This window comes from Phyllobates terribilis, unplaced genomic scaffold, assembly GCF_046119375.1.
Source record: "Phyllobates terribilis strain yellow unplaced genomic scaffold, ASM4611937v1 Scaffold_4__5_contigs__length_816908805, whole genome shotgun sequence".
Lineage (NCBI taxonomy): Eukaryota > Metazoa > Chordata > Amphibia > Anura > Dendrobatidae > Phyllobates > Phyllobates terribilis.
This window is the reverse complement of record NW_027362764.1, coordinates 760,752,161-760,769,286: the sequence shown is the minus strand read 5'-3', so window position 1 is coordinate 760,769,286 and position 17,126 is coordinate 760,752,161. Positions and strand designations below refer to the sequence as shown.

The 17,126-nt window shown below is 44.1% G+C and overlaps 1 protein-coding gene across 2 annotated transcripts in view; it reads right to left on the bottom strand.

The window, feature by feature from the left end:
• Positions 1 to 17,126, bottom strand: part of PHF20L1 (PHD finger protein 20 like 1) — a 114,428-nt gene that overhangs the window by 78,030 nt on the left and 19,272 nt on the right. For both annotated transcript variants that reach the window (XM_073679905.1, XM_073679906.1), the window contains exons 3-4: positions 15,082 to 15,253; positions 13,390 to 13,474 (exon numbers count right to left, since the gene is read on the bottom strand). In XM_073679905.1, the coding sequence (XP_073536006.1) occupies positions 13,390 to 13,474; positions 15,082 to 15,253 (257 nt within the window). The remainder of the gene's footprint in view (positions 1 to 13,389; positions 13,475 to 15,081; positions 15,254 to 17,126) is intronic.

Here is a 17,126-nt window from a genome sequence, read left to right as displayed (position 1 = left end):
GGCTCAGTATTGTGTGTGGCCTCCACGTGCTTGTATGACCTCCCTACAACGCCTGGGCATGCTCCTGATGAGGCTGAGTATTGTGTGCGGCCTCCACGTGCCTGTATGACCTCCCTACAACGCCTGGGCATGCTCCTGATGAGGCTGAGTATTGTGTGTGGCCTCCACGTGCCTGTATGACCTCCCTACAATGCCTGGGCATGCTCCTGATGAGGTTGCGGATGGTCTCCTGTGGGATCTCCTCCCAGACCTGGACTAAAGCATCCGCCAACTCCTGGACAGTCTGTGGTGCAGCGTGACGTTGGTGGATGGAGCGAGACATGATGTCCCAGATGTGCTCAATCGGATTCAGGTCTGGGGAACGGGCGGGCCAGTCCATAGCTTCAATGCCTTCATCTTGCAGGAACTGCTGACACACTCCAGCCACATGAGGTCTGGCATTGTCCTGCATTAGGAGGAACCCAGGGCCAACCGCACCAGCATATGGTCTCACAAGGGGTCTGAGGATCTCATCTCGGTACCTAATGGCAGTCAGGCTACCTCTGGCGAGCACATGGAGGGCTGTGCGGCCCTCCAAAGAAATGCCACCCCACACCATTACTGACCCACTGCCAAACCGGTCATGCTGAAGGATGTTCCACGGCGTCTCCAGACTGTCACGTCTGTCACATGTGCTCAGTGTGAACCTGCTTTCATCTGTGAAAAGCACAGGGCGCCAGTGGCGACTTTGCCAATCCTGGTGTTCTGTGGCAAATGCCAAGCGTCCTGCACGGTGTTGGGCTGTGAGCACAACCCCCATCTGTGGACGTCGGGCCCTCATACCACCCTCATGGAGTCGGTTTCTAACCGTTTGTGCAGACACATGCACATTTGTGGCCTGCTGGAGGTCATTTTGCAGGGCTCTGGCAGTGCTCCTCCTGTTGCTTCTTGCACAAAGGCGGAGGTAGCGGTCCTGCTGCTGGGTTGTTGTCCTCCTACGGCTCCCTCCATGTCTCCTGGTGTACTGGCCTGTCTCCTGGTAGCGCCTCCAGCCTCTGGACACTACGCTGACAGACACAGCAAACCTTGCCACTAATTTACTAATTCTCCTACGCATGAAGACGGAAATACTCTGGACCTGGTTTTCTCCCGTCTCTGCTCGCTGCATGACTTTACTAACTCCCCTCTCGGACCACAATCTTCTTTCCTTCTCTGTCAAGAACCGTCTCCTCACCTGGGACACCCCCACTTACCACACTTATAGGAATACACGTACCATTAATACCCAGCAGCTTATGGACAATCTCCACTCAGCTTTAGCCCCCATCTCCTCCTTCTCCTGTTTGGACTTGGCATTGTCACACTACAATAATACACTGAAGATCGCCCTAGATGAAGCAGCTCCTTCTACTCGCAGAAAGATCCGACACGGACAACGGCAGCCCTGGCACATGATGCAAACACGTTGTCTTCAGCGTTGCTCAAGGTGTGCTGAGTGGCAGTGGAGAAAATCTCTTTTAGCAGAGGACTTCATCCACTATAAATTCATGCTCAAAACCTATAACTCTGCCCTTCATCTGGCCAAACAATCCTACTTCACCCCCCTCATCACTTCACTGTCCAACAATCCAAAATGACTTTTTGAAACCTTAAACTCCCTCCTGAGCCCTAAAGAACAGGCCCCCACCACCAACCTCAGCGGGGAGGATCTGGCCACTTATTTCCTAGAAAAAAATCAACCACATCCATCAGGACATCTCAGCCCAATCTCCTCAGTGCCTGGATCCCCGTCCCTGCCGCACTTCAAGCTCACTTGCCATCTTTGAGCCTGTTACAGAAGAAGTTAGCCAGCTCCTCGCTTCTTCTCGGCCTACAACCTGCAACAGTGACCCCATTCCTTCACATCTCCTGCAGTCCCTCTCACCGGTGGTCACCACTCACCTGACTAAAATATTCAACCTCTCTCTTTCGTCAGGTATCTTTCCCTCCTCATTTAACCATGCCATCATAACCCCTTTACTTAAAAAGCCATCCCTGGACCAGAACTGCACTGCTAACTACAGACCGGTCTCTAATCTTCCTTTCATCTCTAAACTCCTGGAACGCTTGGTCCACTCCCGTCTAATCCGCTATCTCTCAGATAACTCTCTCCTCGACCCTCTACAATCTGGTTTCCGCTCCTTAAACTCCACTGTAACTGCCCTCATTAAAGTCTCTAATGATCTACTAACAGCTAAATCTAATAGTCACTGCTCCCTGCTGATCTCCTGGATCTCTCTGCAGCATTTGACACTGTGGATCACCAGCTCCTCCTCACTATGCTCCGCTCTATAGGCCTCAAGGAAACTGTTCTCTCCTGGTTCTCCTCCTACCTCTCTGACCGCTCCTTCACTGTATCTTATGCCGGCTCCTCTTCCTCTCCTCGTCCCCTTACAATCGGGGTCCCACAGGGCTCAGTCCTAGGACCCCTCCTCTTCTCTATATACACTGCCAAACAATCAGCAGATTTGGGTTCCAGTATCATCTCAATGCTGATGACACCCAACTATACACCTCTTCACCTGACCTCACCCCTACCCTAATACAAAATACCAAGGATTGTTTGTCTGCTGTGTCTAACATCATGTCCTCCCTCTATCTGACACTGAATCTCTCTAAAACTGAACTTCTTGCGTTTCCCACCTCTACTAACCGAACTCTACCTAACATCGAAATTACTTTAGAGGGTTCAACCATAACTCCCAAGCAGCACGCCCGCTGCCTTGGGGTCCTATTCGACACTAACCTTTCCTCCCTATATCCCATCACTCACTCGCTCCCGTCACCTGCATCTTAAAAACATCTCCAGAATCCGACCTTTTCTCACCTTTGAAACTGCTAAAACTCTGACTGTCGCTCTTATTCACTCTCGTCTAGACTGCTGCAACTCTCTTCTGACCGGTCTCCCTCTTACCAAACTTTCTCCTCTCCAATCAGTCCTGAATGCGGCAGCCAGGGTCGTATTTCTGTCCAGCCGCTACACCGATGCCTCCATCTTGTGCCAGTCATTACACTGGTTGCCGGTCCGCCTCAGGGTCCAATATAAACTCATCGCTCTCACCCACAAAGCTCTCCACAGTTCTGCACCGCCTTATATCTCCTCTCTCATCTCTGTCTATCGCCCTACACATGCCCTCCGTTCTACTAATGACCTAAAACTAACATCCGAACCTCGCACCTCCGTCTCCCAAGACTTCTCTCGTGCTGCGCCAGTTCTCTGGCATGCTCTACCCCAGACGATCCGACTGATGCCTAGCCCCGATGTCTTCAAGCTTGCTTTAAAAACCCATCTCTTTAACAAGCCTTCCACCTCAACTACTCCGTAAACTAACTTTCCCCTGTTCCCTCCTTCTAAATATTATTCAGAATCTGTTCCCTACTCTTCATCTGTCTCCTCACCCTCCATGCACAAGATAATTGCACTTAAACATACAGGCTGATGATCGGATCATGCAGACTTATATGAAAATCCCTATTTATTATAATTGCCAGACCTGAAATAACAAGTACTTTTCACCTATTGTGTCCCCCCCATTTTCTTGTTGAATGTCAGCTTGCGAGAAGCAGGACCCTCACTCCTAATGTAACTGTTAAAACTGTCTTACCTTGTATTGAATTTATTGTTTGTACATGTCCCCGCTTAATTGTAAAGTGCTGCGGAGTATGTTGGCGCTATATAAATAAAAATTATTATTATTATTATTATTATTATTATTATTATTATTAAATCCAGGCCTCCATTGGTTAAGAAATGTGATTTCCATTGATGATTTTTGTGTGATTTTGTTGCAGCACATTCAACTTTCTACAGAACAAAGTATTCAATGAGAATATTTCATTCATTCAGATCTAGGATGTGGTATTTGAGTGTTCCCTTTATTTTTTTGAGTAGTGTATATATATTATGGACTGATGAAATGAGAGTGACTCTTGATGGGCCAGATGGATGGATGGGGGTGTGTATGTGTATATGTGTATAATATATATATATATATATATATATATATATATATATATATATATATATATATATATACAGTACAGACCAAAAGTTTGGACACACCTTCTCATTTAAAGATTTTTCTGTATTTTCTTGACTATGAGAATTGTACATTCACACTGAAGGCGTCAAAACTATGAATTAACACATGTGGAATTATATACTTAACAAAAAAGTGTGAAACAACTGAAAATATGTCTTATATTCTAGGTTCTTCAAAGTAGCCACCTTTTGCTTTGATGACTGCTTTGCACATTCTTGGCATTCTCTTGATGAGCTTCAAGAGGTAGTCACCGGAAATGGTTTTCACTTCACAGGTGTGCCCTGTCAGGTTTAATAAGTGGGATTTCTTGCCTTATAAATGGAGTTGGGACCATCAGTTGTGTTGTGCAGAAGTCTGGTGGATACACAGCTGATAGTCCTACTGAATAGACTGTTAGAATTTGTATTATGGCAAGAAAAAAGCAGCTAAGTAAAGAACAACGAGTGGCCATCATTACTTTAAGAAATGAAGGTCAGTAAGTCCGAAAAATTGGGAAAACTTTGAAAGTGTCCCCAAGTGCAGTTGCAAAAACCATCAAGCGCTGCAAAGAAACTGGCTCACATGAGGACAGCCCTAGGAAAGGAAGACCAAGAGTCACCTCTGCTTCTGAGGATAAGTTTATCCGAGTCACCAGCCTCAGAAATCGCAGGTTAACAGCAGCTCAGATTAGAGACCAGGTCAATGTCACACAGAGTTCTAGCAGCAGACACATCTCTACAACAACTGTTAAGAGGAGACTTTGTGCAGCAGGCATTCATGGTAAAATAGCTGCTAGGAAACCACTGCTAAGGACAGGCAACAAGCAGAAGAGACTTGTTTGGGCTAAAGAACACAAGGAATGGACATTAGACCAGTGGAAATCTGTGCTTTGGTCTGATGAGTCCAAATTTGAGATCTTTGGTTCCAACCACCGTGTCTTTGTGCGACGCAGAAAAGGCGAACGGATGGACTCTACATGCCTGGTTCCCACCGTGAAGCATGGAGGAGAAGGTGTGATGGTGTGGGGGTGCTTTGCTGGTGACACTGTTGGGGATTTATTCAAAACTGAAGGCATACTGAACCAGCATGGCTACCACAGCATCTTGCAGCGGCATGCTATTCCATCCGGTTTGCGTTTAGTTGGACCATCATTTATTTTTCAACAGGACAATGACCCCAAACACACCTCCAGGCTGTGTAAGGGCTATTTGACCAAGAAGGAGAGTGATGGGGTGCTACGCCAGATGACCTGGCCTCCACAGTCACCAGACCTGAACCCAATCGAGATGGTTTGGGGTGAGCTGGACCGCAGAGTGAAGGCAAAAGGGCCAACAAGTGCTAAGCATCTCTGGGAACGCCTTCAAGATTGTTGGAAGACCATTTCCAGTGACTACCTCTTGAAGCTCATCAAGAGAATGCCAAGAGTGTGCAAAGCAGTCATCAAAGCAAAAGGTGGCTACTTTGAAGAACCTAGAATATAAGACATATTTTCAGCTGTTTCACACTTTTTTGTTAAGTATATAATTCCACATGTGTTAATTCATAGTTTTGATGCCTTCAGTGTGAATGTACAATTTTCATAGTCATGAAAATACAGAAAAATCTTTAAATGAGAAGGTGTGTCCAAACTTTTGGTCTGTACTGTACATACACACACCAAATTTTTCAGACTATAAGACGCACCTAGGTTTTAGAGGAGGAAAATAGAGAAAAAAAATGTAAGCAAAAGATGTGGTCACGATGCCCTGTTAAGGGGGAGGGGGTCTGCTGTGCAGCTGACACTGGTATAGGGGTAATGTCCCCCAATTCTGATAATATCTCCCATCCTGGTATATATGCCCCCCCCTTCCTATTATACGTGGCCCCCATCCCCATTCTGATATGCATGGCACCCCTCCATCCTGATATGCATGGCACCCCTCATCCTTATCCTGGTATGCACGGCCCCCTCATCCGTATACTGTATGATATAGGCGTGGAGAGTGGTGAATATTCATGCCCTGTAACAGCGGGCACATGCAATCGCTTGGCAGCAGCAGGAGCCGCGCTGCAGATACACTGTGTGCCGCTATTAAGAAGCATGAATATTCAGTGCAGTGAATATTCATTTTCTTTAGCCGCGGGGACAGTGTAGGCTGCAGTAGGTGGCTGCTGACTCCTGTGCCCAGATCCTCCGCCACTACCGCTCCCCCCACACAGTATATATACACTGTGTGCAGAATTATTAGGCAAGTTGTATTTTAGAGGATTATTTTTATTATTGATCAACAACTATGTTCTCAATCAACCCAAAAGACTCATAAATATCCAAGCTTAATATTTTTGGAAGTTGGAGTGGGTTTTTTTTAGATTTGGCTATCTTAGGAGGATATCGGGTTGTGCAGGTAAGTATTACTGTGCAGAATTATTAGGCAACTTAATAAAAACCAAATATAATCCCATCTCACTTGTTTATTTTCACCAGGTAAACCAATATCAGTGCACAAAATTTAGAAATAAAGATTTCTGACATGCAAAAACAAAAACCCAAAAAAATAGTGATCAATATAGCCACCTTTCTTTATGATGACACTCAACAGCCTTCCATCCATAGATTCTGTCAGCTCCTTGATCTGTTTTCGATCAACATTGCGTGCAGCAGCCACCACAGCCTCCCAGACACTGTTCCCAGAGGTGTACTGTTTTCCCTCCCTGTAGATCTCACATTTTATAATGGACCACAGGTTCTCTATGGGGTCCAGATCAGGTGAACAAGGGGGCCATGTCATTATTTTTTCTTCTTTAGACCTTTACTGGTCAGCCACGCTGTGGAGTAGTTGGATGCATGTGATGGAGCATTGTCCTGCATGAAAATCATGTTTTTCTTGAACGATACCGACTTCTTCCTGTACCACTGCTTGAAGAAGTTGTTTTCCAGAAACTGGCAGTAGGTCTGGGAGTTGAGCTTCACTCCATCCTCAACCCAAAAAGGTCCCACAAGTTCATCTTTGATGATACCAGCCCATACCAGTACCCACCTCCACCTTGCTGGCGTATGAGTCGGAGTGGAGCTCTCTGCCCCTTACTGATCCAGCCTCTGGCCCATCCATCTGGCCTATCAAGAGTCACTCTCATTTCATCAGTCCATAAAACCTTTGAAAAATCAGTCTTAAGATATTTCTTGGCCCATTCTTGACGTTTTATCTTATGTTTCTTGTTCAGAGGTGGTGGTTTTTCAGCCTTCCTTACCTTGGCCATGTCCCTGAGTATCGCACACCTTGTGCTTTTTGATACTCCAGTAACGTTGCAGCTCTGAAATATGGTAAAACTGGTGGCGAATGGCATCTTGGCAGCTTCACGCTTGATTTTCCTCAATTCATGGGCAGTTATTTTGCGCCTTTTTTGGCCAACACGCTTCTTGCGACCCTGTTGGCTCTTTGCCATGAAACGCTTGATTGTTCGGTGATCACGCTTCAAAAGTTTGAAAATTTCAAGACAGCTGCATCCCTCTGCAAGACATCTCACAATTTTGGACTTTTCAGAGCCCGTCAAATCTCTCTTCTGACCCATTTTGCCAAAGGAAAGGAAGTTGCCTAATAATTAAGCACACCTTATATAGGGTGTTGATGTCATTAGACAACACCCCTCCTCATTACAGAGATGCACATCACCAGATTTACTTAATTGGTAGTTGGCTCTCAAGACTATGCAGCTTGGAGTAGGACAACATGTATAAAAAATATCATGTGATCAAAATACGCATTTGCCTAATAATTCTGCACACAGTGTGTGTATATATTTTATATATTTATATATATATATATATATATATATATATATATATATATATATATATATATATATATATATATATATATCCCCAACATTTTGGAAGAAAAGTGCGTCTTATAGTCCGAAAAATATGATTATATATATAATTTTTTTATTATTATTATTATTTTTTTTATTTCTCTACTCTAAAACTGGGTAAAGGAGGGCCAATTAAAGTTTTAAATGTCTATTTTATATTTTTAAATCATATTTACTTTAGTTTTTAGCCTCCTTAGAGGACTTAATCCTGCAGTTGTTTGATCTCTAAATAACAGACTCCTATGAAGCTCGGCCTCTGGATGAGGAGTACCTAGATAATGGTGACAGGGACCATTTCAGTGGCATTAAAATAGTATACTGCATTGATCAAGGCTAGCTACAGCCACTGCAGTTAGATGTAGATGCTGGCTGTGTATTAAAGCCGACATCTGCTGGGTATGGTGCAGGCTCAGCTACTGAGCCCGCTCAATACATCACACCCTGTCTGTGACGTACTGCTACGTCAAGGTGCATGAAGAAGTGAATATATAAAACCCAGCATTTTTATAACTCTAGAGACAATAAATTATATTTCTCTATTTATCGAATGTCCATTTACTTTGATCTGTCGTAATATTAACCCCTTACCATCATAACCATTTTAACTTTTGGAGGAGGGGCTTTGCACTTTTTTTTCCTTTCCTTTCCTTCTACCAACAGCCATAACTTTATTATTCTGACAAGACAGCTTTAAGAGAGTTTGTGTTTTATTGTTTGACGAGTTATTATTATTATTTATTTATTTATATAGCGCCATTGATTCCATGGTGCTGTACATGAGAAGGGGTTACATACCAAATACAGATATCACTTACAGTAAACTAATAATGATAGACTGGTACAGAGGGAAGAGGACCCTGGCCTTGCGGGCTTACATTCTACAGGAATGGGGAGGAGACAGTAGATTGGTGGGGTGCAGTAGCTCCGGTGTTGGTGAGGAGGCAGCGGGGTCATGGCAGGTTGTAAGCTTGTTTGAAGAGATGGGTTTTCAGGTTCCGTCTGAAGGATCCAAGTGTGGCGGATAATCAGACGTGTTGAGGCACAGAATTCCATAGGATGGGGGATATTCGGGAGAAATCTTGCGTGAGGAATGAATAAGTGTGGAGGAGAGAAGGAGGTCTTGGGAGGACCGGAGGTTACGCGGGGGAATATATCGGGAGATTAGTTCAGAGATGTATGGAGGAGAGAGGTTATGGATGGCTTTGTAGGTCAGTGTTAGTAGTTTGAACTGGATACGCTGGGGAATGGGAGCCAGTGAAGAGATTTGCAAAGGGGGGTAGCAGAGGAGTAGCGAGGACAGAGATAAACCAGTCACGCAGCAGAGTTAAGGATGGACTGGAGGGGTGTGAGAGTGTTAGCAGGTTGGCCACAGAGGAGGATGTTGCAGTAGTCGAGGCGGGAGATGATGAGTGCATGGACAAGCAGTTTATTAGATTGAGGGTTGTGGAAAGGACGGATTATGGAAATATTTTTGAGCTGGAGGCGACAGGAGGTGGCGAGAGCTTGGATATGGGGTTTAAAGGACAGGGCAGAGTCAAGGGTTACTCCGAGGCAGCGGATTGCTGGTACAGGGGAAAGTGTGATGTAATTTATTGTGATAGAAAGGTCAGGTGGGGAAGATTTGTGAGATGGGGGAAAGATGATGAGTTCAGTTTTGTCCACATTGAGCTTGAGGAAGCGAGAGGAGAAGAATGAGGATATGGCTGCTAGACACGCTGGGATTCTGGACAGCAGAGAGGTGACGTCTGGGCCAGAGAGGTAGATCTAAGTGTCATCAGCGTACAGATGGTACTGGAAGCCATGGGATTTTATGAGCTGTCCCAGGCCAAGGGTATAAATTGAGAAGAGTAGGGGTCCTAGGACAGAGCCTTGAGGGACTCCAACAGAGAGGAGGCGGGGTGAGGAGGTAGTGTGGGAGTGGGAGACGCTAAATGTGCGGTTAGAGAGATATGAGGAGACGCCAAAGGAATAGAGGATCTGTAGTAGGAGACAGTGGTCAACTGTGTCGAAAGCAGAGGACAAGTCAAGAAGAAGGAGTACAGAGAATTGTCTGTTATCTTTGGCTGTAAGTAAGTCATTGGTGATTATGGTAAGGGCAGTTTCGGTGGAATGGTGGGAGTGGAAGCCGGATTGTCGGCTGTCGAAGAGAGAGTTAGATGAGAGGTGGGAGGAAAGTTCAGCGTGAACGTGTTGCTCAAGGAGTTTGGAGGCAAATGGGAGCAGCGATATAGGGCGATAGCTGGACAAGGCGGTTGGGTCGAGGGATGGCTTTTTGAGCATGGGCGTGATTGTGGCATGTTTGAAGGCAGCGGGGAAGGTACCAGAAGTTAGTGATAGGTTGAAGAGATGGGTTAGGGATGGGATGAGTGTGGGGGTGAGGTTGGGGAGGAGAGGAGATGGGGTCGAGTGCACATGTGGTGAGATGTGATTTGGAGAGGAGACAAGTGAGGTCTCTTTCCGTGATGTTGGGAAGGGAGGTAATGGGGGAAGGGAAATGGTGTGGAAAACAAAGAGGTTGTGGTGGTCGGACAGTAAAGACTTGCCTTGTTTGGTCGATCTTGTTTTTGAAGTGTGTGGCAAACTCCTCAGCAGAGATGACGGAGGTCAGAGGGGGCAGTGGAGGGCGGAGGAGAGAGTTAAAAGTGTTGAATAGCTGTTTGGGGTTGGGGGGCTGGGGGGGGTTGGGGGGCTGTTTAGGGAAGATATGAGGGTTGTGAAGTAGGCCAGTTTAGCAGAGGTGAGGGCTGATTTGAATGTGAGTGTTGCTTGTTTGATTGCAGTGAAGTCTTGAGAATGTGTTTTCTTACAACACCGCTCCCCAATGCAGGACGCTTGTGGAAGATGTTTAGTGAGGGTGTTGTGCCAGGGTTGCCTGTTGTTCGTCGCGCTCTGCCATCCACAAGAGGGGCGACTGAGTCCATAGCTGATGCGAGAGTGGCATTGTAGAAAGTGGTGGCGCTGTCTGTGTCGTGGAGTGAAGATATGGATGTCAGTGGTAGAATAGAGTCAGAGAGTGTGTGAGTGTCTAGATGTGCAAGGTTTCTGCGGGGGTGTGCTAGTTGCTGGACATGGGTGACAGGTGAGGAGGACAGGGGTGAGAATGTGAGTAGATGGTGGTCAGATAGGGGTAGGGGGGAGGTTGTGAGGTTAGATAGAGAGCAGAGTCGGGTGAAGATCAGGTCTAGTGTGTGTCCGTCTGTGTGGGTAGCTGAGGAGGACCACTGAGTAAGTCCAAAGGATAAAGTAAGCGACAGGAGTTTGGATGCTGCTAACTGTCGAGTGTCAGTGGGGATGTTGAAATCGCCCATGATGATGGTGGGAATGTCAGCAGAGAGAAAGTAAAGAAGCCAGGAGGAGAATTGGTCAATAAAGGCAGTGATCGGGCCCGGAGGTCGGTATATGACAGCCACTTGGAGGTGGGAGGGAGAGTAGATGCGGACAGAGTGGACTTCAAAATAAGGGAAAATAAGGGAGGGAAGAGGAGGAATAGGGCTAAAGGTGCAGTTGTTAGAGAGGAGAAGACCCACTCCTCCACCATGTCTGTTACCAGGGCGAAGAGTATAGGTGAAGTGGAGGCCGCCGTAACACAGCGCAGCAGGGGAAGCAGTGTAAAAGGGGGGCAGCAATGTTTCTGTGATACCCAGGAAGGAGAGATGATGAGAAGTAAAGAGGTCATGGACAAAATGGAGCTTGTTGCAGACAGAACGGGTGTTCCAGAGTGCTCCAGAGAGAGGGAGCAGGCGGGTGGGCATCAGGGGCACAGGATTTACGTAGGAGAGGTTGTAGTTTGCAGTTGTTTGTTTTGAATGTTCACCATTAATTTTACCATAAAAAAATACATTTCTACCAGTGTGTTTTTGGATTTTTGTCTTTACAGTGTTCAATGTGCAGCAAAGATGACCCGGAAGCGTTATTCTTCTGCAGGTCAGAACATTTATACCGATACCAAATTTATAGCTTATTTTTATATATACATTTTACTGTTTTTTAAAATTTCAGAATGTTGTAAAAAAAAGAAATAAATAAAAATCTTGGTTTGTGTTGTTGTATTCTGAGACCTGTAACGTTTTCTTTTTTACGTCTGCGTGAGGGCTCGTTTTTTGGGGTCATGAGCTGTATTTTTATTGGTAACATTTGGAGAAGGTGCTGGTGTTCCAATTTTTGTTTATTCTTTATGGTGTTTACCGCATGGATTGAAACAATTTCATATTATACCAAATACAGTAATATAAATATATCACATATTTTTCTTCTTCATTATTGGATTGGGAAAGGAAGGGGGGGGGGGATTTAAACTTATATATTTTTTTCTATTTCTGTAATATTTTCTAAACAAAAAAAATTAAAATGACGGTACTTCTTACATATTTTTTTAGGCTCTTTAGAGAACGGACTTGAACCTGCCCTTGTTTGATCACTTGTACTACTACTTAAAGTGGTATTCACATCTCAATATGTATTAGGAGTAATAATATTAGCATATACCTATAATTAGAAATTGAGGAAATTGTAGTAGCTTAGGTATCCTTAGCTACACCTACCACATATTGGGACAAGATTTTGGAGATGGCAATAGCCCTTTAATACCCATTTAAGTATTGCATTATATCGTAATATTAAAAAGAGTGTCCACTACTCTGACAACCCCTGCTCAATCCGTATGTTTGCCCCAAATAAAATAATAACACATATACTCTGTTCCAGCGGTGCTGACACTATCTCTCCCGGGGCTTGCATGACGTAATGATGTCACGAGAGCCCTGGGAGAGACGGTGCTGACACCACTGGAATGGCACAGGCACCGGAGGTGAGTATAGGTGTTATTTTATTGGGAGAAACAAATGGAATCAGAATGGAGTGTCTGAGTCATGGACAAACCCTTTAAGTATAAAACTTTTTTTTTCTATTCTTCTTTTTTTTTTTTAGGAACGTTTTTTCAAGATGAGTGGACCCACCCAAGACGAATATTATATACCTCTCGCTCATCCTCATTAAAACCCAATTGTATTAACTTGAGGAGTGGATAACCCCTTTTAACGATTTTCCAGGAAGCCCAGAGCACCAAAATTGAATTGACGGATCACTCAATAGCCAATGAAAAGCATTTCAAAATTGATTGGCAATAACATCTAAATGGTTAATAAGAAGCAAAACAGAGCAAACTCCGGTCGCTCCTGGTAGTAACAGGTGCTGGCTGTACAACACAGCCGGCACTCGCCTTATATCCCATCTGACGGACTGTCAGTGACTCTTATGGCTGATGACGTGTATGTAGCCAACAGCAGCAGCCGGTCACACCCGTCCTCCACAACAACCGCCGGTGGGGAAATGTAGAAGTGTACAGCGAATATTCAGCTGCGGCAGCGGTAAAAGGTTTCAATGCCGATGATCTAAGCTTTCTGATATCTTGGTGGAGGGTCAACTACAGCTTTATAAAAGACAGAACCTGGGTGATGACCTGATGATACAACGCAGAATATTTCTTTCCAGAACTACAAACCTTCCTTATTTATGGTTTCGATCTTGGCAGGATAATACCGACAATCCGTCCATCGGGCCAGAACTTCTTCACCTTCTTGAAAATCCTATAAAAAAAGACAAAAGACAAAAGAAGACCTAATAAAATTTGGGTATTTTTATCTCGGAATTTTGGATTCCGGAACCAAGATCAATGTCGGTGATGGCTTGGGCACAATGGGAGCGCCCGGGCGTTCTCCCTGACGAGCTGCCACAATTACCCAAGCCCCTCATGTATCATTATGTTGGGATGACTTCTAAAAAAAAATGGCTGCAGTGATCACCTGCGCTGTAGGCATTTGTTGATCGCCTGCAGTGGTGACTTAAGACTAAGGTGGCGGCGGATACACAATGCTGAACATAGAGGGGAGTTTTTTTTAAATTTACCTTGTGACAGCCGATGAGGAGGGAAAAGTAATTCCCAGAAAAACTCTTAAAATTTCTTACAGTGAACTGTCTGTATTATACTCCAGAGCTGCATTCATAATTCTGCAGTGTCTCAACATAATCCTCCGGGATGCTGATCCAAGTCTTATACTGCAGTCACAATGTTGGCTCCATCAGTGCAGTGCCGAGGGGCCATACACTGCAGGACGTTGCGGTGCATTAATAAGTGTGACTGATGTGGGAGCGCTGACTGGCAGAATTATTAATGCAGCTCTGGATACAACGCAAGCATAGAACATGATTCGGATCAGTATAGGGATACAGTTTGGAGATTGCTATTTTTACTACATTTTGCAATACTGAAATATTGCAAGAAATCAAACAGGATAAATAATAATAATAAAAATAAAAATAATGAAAAATAAATAATAATAATAATAATAATAATAAAAAGTGTAAAAAACATTAAAATCCCCGATTTCTAATCTGAAAGAAAAAAAAATACACATTTGGTATTGCCGTGTCCTATCTATGAAAATACAAAATTATTCAACTTGTACAGTAAATGAAATAAAGAGGAAAAAAAAAAAAAGCAAAACGTGGGAAGTGAAAAATGTCAGTTTCTGTTTCTACCCATAAAAATTTTTTATTATGTTCTCCAAAATGGTAAAATAATAAAAAAAACTACACAGTCATGAGTCTAAGAAAATGGTAACAAAAAAAATAAATAAATAAAATATACACGTTTGGTATAGGCCATAATAGAATAAGGTTGCTGGGTCATTTTTTACTGCACAATGAATTTGTCACCATTTTTTTTTTCTTTTTATTCCCATTTTTCCATACATTATATGTCATTCAAAACTACAATTTGTTCCCATTAAACCAAAAGATTTATTCTGATATGTTCATGGAAAAATTTATAAAAAAAAGAAAGAAAAAAATTGGCTCCGACAGGAAGGGGTTAACAATTAGGCTGTATGACAATGGGGTCCTAAAGTGTTCCCGGGAGGGAGGGGGGGAGAAACTGTGCTTTACTTACCCTCCCCTGGCCTTTTACCCAGTCCTCACCGCTGCCCCCAGTGTCGACTCATGTAGCCAGCGCTGCAGCCAATCACTGAGCTCAGCAGTTCTGCCCGAGTGTAAGGTAAGAGTAAAGCACTGGGAACAAGGTTTTTTTTTTTTTTAAACTTGAATAATCCCTTAAAGTAAAGCAGACCCTGCACAGTAACTGATATTTCTCGGTAGAAGAGCTGGAGTGAGGAGCGTTACCGGACAGGACACATACCACGTCCTCCTCCTCGTCCCGCGGTCCTTCTTTCCGTAGCGCCGGCTTCTCCAGAGGACGGATGCGGCTGCTGTCCCAGCGAATCCACTCGTCGTATCGACTGCTCCAGCGTTCAAAATGGACCAGCATTTTTTCTTCTTCATAATCGATTTTCTCAATCTTTGACGGATACCTGAAGAAAGAAAAAAATAAATAAATCAGCACCATGGAAAGAGCGTATTAGTTAATGAAGAGTTCTGCAGCTTTCTTCTAGAGTTCACGTTACCGCTTTATGAGCCTGTGCTTGCTGTCAGTGACTGGGAACTTTGCGCTTTATTTTTGTTTTGTTTTTTTTGCATCCAGAGGCTAAAACCTGCACAGACCTTATACTTTTCTAGCTGAAAGTTTGTTAGAATTGTTTTCACCTTCTCATTCTGGGAAGAAACACAGCCCTATTGGACAGATGTGAGCCCCAGAGAGGGTCCGTGGATTACTGGCTGCAGAATGATCAAGGATTGACATCCAAAATGTTGATTAAGGATTGATATCCGAAACGCGTTGACTAGAGTATGACTATTCATAAGGCGTTTTTTATAGAGTTTTCCAAATAAAGAAGAAATCCTTTTATTAACAATTACGGTGCTTCATCTATTTTTCACTTTGACTGGCTGCAAAATGAGTTAACGGAGTATCAGTCAGTGAGCTTGTCTGATGAGAGAGAGTTTGTAACTGTTATCTGTCTTTTTCTGAGCTCCTCTCAGCTGAATTATAACCACAGACCACATTCAGTTTTATTCCAGAAGGTGGACAATCCCTTCAACAGTCCTGGCTAATTCTCTATTTTACTGTAGTCAAAGCAGGAACCTCTCCCACTTCCCTCCAGTAGTCACAGCAAATCCTAACCCCCAATAGTCATGGCAGAGCTTCCTAATATCCATCAGTCTCACCAGAAGTCTCTCCTCCTTTCCACCAGTAGTCACAGCTACATCCTAACCCCCAATAGTCATGGCAGAGCTTCCTATTATCCAATAGTCACATCAGAAGTCTCTCCTCCTTTCCACCAGTAGTCACAGCTACATCCTAACCAATAGTCATGGCAGAGCTTCCTATTATCCAATAGTCACATCAGAAGCCTCTCCTCCTTTCCACCAGTAGTCACAGCTACATCCTAACCCCCAATAGTCATGGCAGAGTTTCTTATTATCCAACAGTCACCGTAGAAGCCTGTCCTCCTTTGTAACAGTAGTCACAGCTACAACCTAACCCCCAATAGTCATGGCAGAGCTTCCTATTATCCATCAGTCTCACCAGAAGCCTCTCCTCCTTTCCTCCCGTAGTCACAGCTTCATCCTAACCCCCTCAGTCATGGCAGAGCCGCCTATTCTTTAGTGGTCATTTCACAAGCCTCTTTCCTTCAGTAGTCACAGCTACATCCTAACCCCTAATAGTCATGGCAGAGCTTCCTATTATCCATCAGTCTCACCAGAAGCCTCTCCTCCTTTCCTCCCGTAGTCACAGCTTCATCCTAACCCCCTCAGTCATGGCAGAGCTGCTTATTCTTTAGTGGTCATTTCACAAGCCTCTTTCCTTCAGTAGTCACAGCTACATCCTAACCCCTAATAGTCATGGCAGAGCTCCCTATTCCCCAGTAGTCACATCGGAAGCATCTACCCCTTTCCTCCAGGACGCCACCTTCGATCTTATGTGCAAATAAATCTACATACAAGAAATCTATTCTGAACTCAGTGATAACACTGCTACTCCCAGAACAAAAAGTCTCACATTTGAGATAGCAAGAAAAATAAATAATCTCCTAAACAATTATAATTAGGAAGGGATTCTAGACACCAAAGGGAGATTTCCTAACTAATTTACATACAGTCACACTGCTTTTTTTTTTACATCCTTTTAGAAATCATACAAATCTTCACCATCTGCCATCTACCGATTTCAGTCTGTCACCTTTATATGTTTTTCTTGAGAAAAAAAAATCTTGACTCCACTCGTAAGTCAGATCCAATCATTCTTCAGAGACACTAACAACTTTCCATCTGTTCTAAGCAATC